Below are 5,412 nucleotides of genomic sequence, written 5' to 3'. Positions count from 1 at the left end.
CTGCTTCCAAAATCCTATTCATCTTCTCCTACTTTCAGACTGTTATAACTATCATCATCAAACTCCCTCTCAACATGATCGGATTCACTCTCACTCTCAAGAAATACATGCCTGCTTGCTTCTTATAATTTGGCTTTCTTTGCATTCTCCTTTCTCTGGCCCTTTTTCTCTTCCTTCTTCTTCTCCCTGGTGGCTTTCAGTTCTTTTTCTTGGTGGATTCTTTCCTTTACTGGGGTACCAGACAAGATTTTGATAGATTTTTTTTTCACTATACTTCTGATGTCAACTAGTTCAGAGAACCTTTTGTCAGCAAATAGGTCTACATCTTAAGGTAAGCCCAATAGAGATTAGGTAGTGTTTGTCACAGTCGGTAGACTGGCTAGCCGCATCATCATTAGAGGAACCAGAAACTGGTGATGGAGGTACTAAGGCATCCTGGTCTAAAGGATACGGTCGGTCAGAGACATATGAGCTGAGATGCTCGTGATCTTTGAAAACATTAGGATCGAGAGGGAAAATCCCAGTGCAGCGAAAACCGCTTATTATATTTTCTGGAGTCATTGCTTTGGAATACGCCTTTCCGCAAAGCTCGGATACATTGTACATGGAAAAAGTCTTGCAATTGTGCTTGGTCATAAAAGTCGTAGATTCCCTGTTGTAAAATGCCTTCAAAGGTTACATAACTGACCTGTCAAGTGGTTGTAACCTATGCGTTGTGTGCGGAGGCACTGTCATCATTACAACTCCATTCTCTTTCGCTAACTCAAGCAATTTACTACTGTAACGACTAATGTCATTGTCAAGAATTAAAAGAACAGGATTAGCTTTGTTTGGTCTTGCCTGACTGATAAAATGGCTCATCCAAACAAGGAAGAGTTCATTGCACATACAACCCGAAGCCGCTTCTGAGCCTTGAGCAATAGCATTTGGTGGCGCTCCTTTCAGCAGAATTTCAGGGCATTTTTTGTGAGGAAAAATGAGCATTGGAGGGACGCCATGACCTATGGCACTGACAAAAACACACATAGTAACATTCTGTCCTCTTTCTGCAGAAGTAACCTTGCCAACCTGTCTCTGTCTTTTTGCCGCAACTATTTTTCTCTGCTTGTGGACAGTTGATATTTCAGTTTCATCGACATTCCAAATACTTTAGGCAGTAAATATGTGGCGCCTGTACACTTCATCTAGTTTCTAAGAAAATTTCCCAAGTGTCACACGATTGAAAGCAGTTGCACGGCCAAGACTTGTTGCTTCAGGCGCTCTGACAGTTAGGTGCGGGTGTCGTTCCATAAAACCCCGATACCAGTCTTCTCTTGCTATATATATATATATATATATATTATATATATATATATATATATATATATATATATATATATATATATATATATATATATATATATATATATATATATGTATATATATATATTGTATATATAAATATATATATATATATATATACACATATATATATATATATATATATATATATATATATATATATATATATATATATATATATATATATATATATATATATATATATATATATATATATATATATTTATATATATACATATATATATATATACATACATATATATATATATATATATATAATATATATATATTATATATATATATATATATATATATATATATATATATATATACATATATATATATATATATATATATATATATATATATATATATATATATATATATATAATATATATATATATATATATATATATATATATATATATATATATATATATATATATATATATATATATATATGTTTGTGTGTGTAAAATTTTCAGACATTCAGCAGTATTATTTTTATAATCCATCATCTAAATACCTTTTTCTTGACATTCTGATGATTTTCTCCAGCATTATTTTTATAAGCCATCATCTAACTACCCTCTCCCTTGACATTGTGATGATTTTCTCCTAATGTGATATATGAAAATTTTAATCTAGGTTGAATTTCGGTTTTATATCCATAGAGGAAGCAAGAGAAAGAAGCAATAAATCTCTTGTTTGAACAAAAATAGATAAATGATTGAGAAGAAACGCCATTTTCTTTTGTCTCCTTGCTCACAGAAACGGGAGGAATCGCGTTTTTCATATTTAAGGAATCTCCTTGGTGCATGAATCACGTCAGGTCTTACACACAGATAAGTTTGAGCAGAATACAGGCGGTTAGTGTTTCTCTGATCATCAGTGCAGTACTAGGTACAGCTTAGTATAGAGTGAAACACGACTTATTTTCAACATAATCTTAAAATGTATGCTGTAAGAACCGTATTTTCAGAAATATTTCCGAATGAATGCTAAAACAAAATAATATCTATTACTTTATTTAAAAGAGCAATAAATTGTCGTTATTGAGAAAAACGTTTGAGAATTTGAAAAGAAGCCAGAAACACCTCAAAATTATGTCAAATTGAAATAAAAACACCTTTGAAATCGAAATTCTCGAAAATCCTCGATTGAGGACTTACAGTCCCACACATTGAACCGAAAGAAAAAGCACAACTTGGAACGATCAGTCTTTTTCATAGTTGGTGCCTCCGCCACAACCACCATAGCAGCCAAAAATTTAAAACATGTTTGGGGGAAAAAAGCTGCCGAGGGAGGAGGAATCGTCATCTGAAGCTGATTCAAAAATATCTACTACTGTGTTTTTTCTTGGGGTTGATCGTGCCGACTGTTGGTCGCAAAGTATAAGAAGAAAGCTCATTTGAACAAAAATCGCAACATTTATTTCCCAGTTAGGTAAAAAAAAGAAGATAGGCTTAGTCGGTCTATTGCGAGAATTCGACCGTTCAGGTTCGCAAGGCCCTGGTTCGTCATTCCTAGGAGTGGCGAACGTGGGGTGGTTTTGATGGCGAACGTGGGCTTTTTCACTCTTTTTAGAAAAAAAGTGCTGATAAGGTATTACCATAGATGGCGTAAAATTATGCAACCATCATTGTTGCTAAGTTGCATATGATCACGTTGAGATGATGAGTCCTCTCATACCTTTATGTAAGCATTGAATTTTTCTATTTTCCATCAGGACAAAATCTAGTTTTAAAGCACAAAAAACAACTTACCGCATGGAATTTACAAAACATGTTTTATCAAGCTTCTTCATCTACTTAAACTTTCGCTACTAGATGGCAGTTCAAACGGTAGATTATGGGATCTTCTCCGTGGATTGGTTGCAAGTAAAACTCAAATAGCGAACCTGGGCTTGTCTCCTCTACGTTGCGGAGCCAATCATATTACTCAAGATTATCTTTTGAATGGAATCAACAGAGTACAGATTATAGCCTTCACTATTAATGACTATCTTATTAGTCATTGTGAAATTTTAGCGATAATTTTTCAGGCCAGGTATAATACTTGTAATTTTTTTCTAGAGATCTAATTTAATTGTTGAATATTAGCTTTAAGTAAATTCAAATGTTTTTCACCATCTACGTTTGGATACTTTCCTGGATATTTTCAATATATATTATTTCAAAGATTGCTCGAATATCAAATGTGCCTTGTTGATAGTTTAAGATAGAACATCGTATATTCTACTTTTTGCTGTTTGGCAATTGTTGAAGTAACCTCTTGCAACATAGTTCATATTCCCGTTTTCGGTTTTGGTCTTAATACTATTTCAAAGAGAGATAATGCCAATTAGCCATGAAAAATCTTAATATATGTATTCAAGGATATCAAAAATTTTACTCATTGCGTAAAAGCTCAGATACAGGTTCTGATTTTAAGATATTGAATAGCCTCAAATTTCTAAACAGAATCATGGCAAATGCTTTGACGAATCGTAATGAAGAGGCTTTTAGACTGGCTTGTTAGTTTAACTCGGATTCTTAGGTAAATAAAAAGACCTTTACAAGTGAAACGGAGGCCATTTGAGACAAAAACGTATGAGGATCTCTTTGAAAGACTTGACCAATATCGATCGGGAATTATTCAAGGATAGTGTCTACTAAATAAAAATAAAACAGTTAGAGCACATTTTTCTTAGCACTGATTAGTTTAAATGGAATCTTAATAGTGTGTTACGTTTTTCTTACCACCATACTGAGGAATAAAATATCGCTACAGAATTGCCTAAGAAGGTGTTGAAAAAGAGATGCTATCTTAAAAAAGAACACTCATAAAGGTAGAAAAATGTGAGATGTAAAGGATTGGCAATATTTTTTTGAGTAATTGAGAAAAGCTCTGAAATGAAAAGAAATAAGCCTCTACCTTCCCAAAACATGTGATGACAGAGCAGGAGAGGGACGAAAGGCGCGCAGGGAGGCCAATAAGAAATATTTATAGGGTTCTACAAAGCAAAGTGATAGACTATTAAAAATTAGAAACTTTTTTCATCGCAACAAAGTTACAGGCCAGCAGATCACCAAAATAGATTTTTCAATGATTAAAAGATAGGGAACAAGAAAATTCAAACACCAAAAAGAAGCGCTAAAACATGTGTAAACTCCAAAATGGTGGGGGCTACGGAGGTGGCTAGCCCAATGAATATTAAAAATTAGACTTTTTTACATGATTTCTTTGGACACTATTTGTTTTATTATATTTTACCGACACAAAGATACGAGATGAGGCACTTAGTGTGTTAGGAAAAATGTAAACAAATTTATTCAGTGCGCATTCCCGAGAGAATTCGAGAAATTTTGGCTTGATATTAACCACTAAAACTACAAAAAGCAAATCCAATTCCCATTTGACAAGACTTATATGGAAAGATTTGTGGATTAATCGATAAAATTAAAGAAAAATAAGAATAAACAAAAAAAAAAAAATAATAAATACAGTTTGAGATGACCAACAGTGAAGATAAACTCACATTTAGTGTTGCTTTATTTTGCGTTAGCAAAAATTTTTTGAAAAGTAGAAGAGAAAAAAACAAATACAAAAGAGAAAAGTGTTTAATAATTTCAGTGTATTATGGCGGAAAGAAACACTTTGGGAGATTTATTAGATTAAAGGTTGGCTTATCAGCTTGTGGGGTAAAAAACGGGGCTTGAAACCATTGTAAAAAAACAAGGGATGTTCAAAAGATCTAATAATATGGAACACGATGGGTCTTAGGAATGTATGAAGGCATTGCAATAAGGGTTGGATTGGAAGGGTTTGAGAAGGAATGCAGGAATTTTCCTATCAGCCTTAAAGCTTGTTCGGTGTCTACTGAGGAAGAGTACTCTCATTTTCAGCACCAGTCGCTAGCAATCCTTTTAAACTTTTACCCAGTATTCCAACTTGTTGTCCCTACCCTATTTTGGAATTGAAATCCATTTACCACCAAAATATTTTTAGTTTAATATCAATTCGTTTCTTTCATTTGGCACAAATTTTTTCTACTACCCCGGCGGATGAGGCTGAGAAGAAAACTTATTC

At 33.3% G+C, this 5,412-nt stretch overlaps 1 protein-coding gene across 1 annotated transcript; it reads right to left on the bottom strand.

Annotated features, from left to right (window-relative positions):
• Positions 1-675: 675 nt before the first annotated feature.
• Positions 676-1,026, bottom strand: LOC136033720 (uncharacterized). The gene has a single exon (XM_065714611.1). The coding sequence runs from the start codon at positions 1,024-1,026 to the stop codon at positions 676-678; it is 351 nt and encodes a 116-aa protein (XP_065570683.1).
• Positions 1,027-5,412: the final 4,386 nt, after the last annotated feature.

This window comes from Artemia franciscana, chromosome 1, assembly GCF_032884065.1.
Source record: "Artemia franciscana chromosome 1, ASM3288406v1, whole genome shotgun sequence".
NCBI classification, from domain to species: domain Eukaryota; kingdom Metazoa; phylum Arthropoda; class Branchiopoda; order Anostraca; family Artemiidae; genus Artemia; species Artemia franciscana.
Note: the sequence above shows the minus strand (reverse complement) of the source record. Positions and strands in the feature narration are given on the sequence as shown.

Coding starts and splice junctions, on each gene's coding strand:
- LOC136033720 (XM_065714611.1), bottom strand. CDS start 1,026: ATGTGTGTTTTTGTCAGTGCCATAGGTCATGGCGTCCCTCCAATGCTC.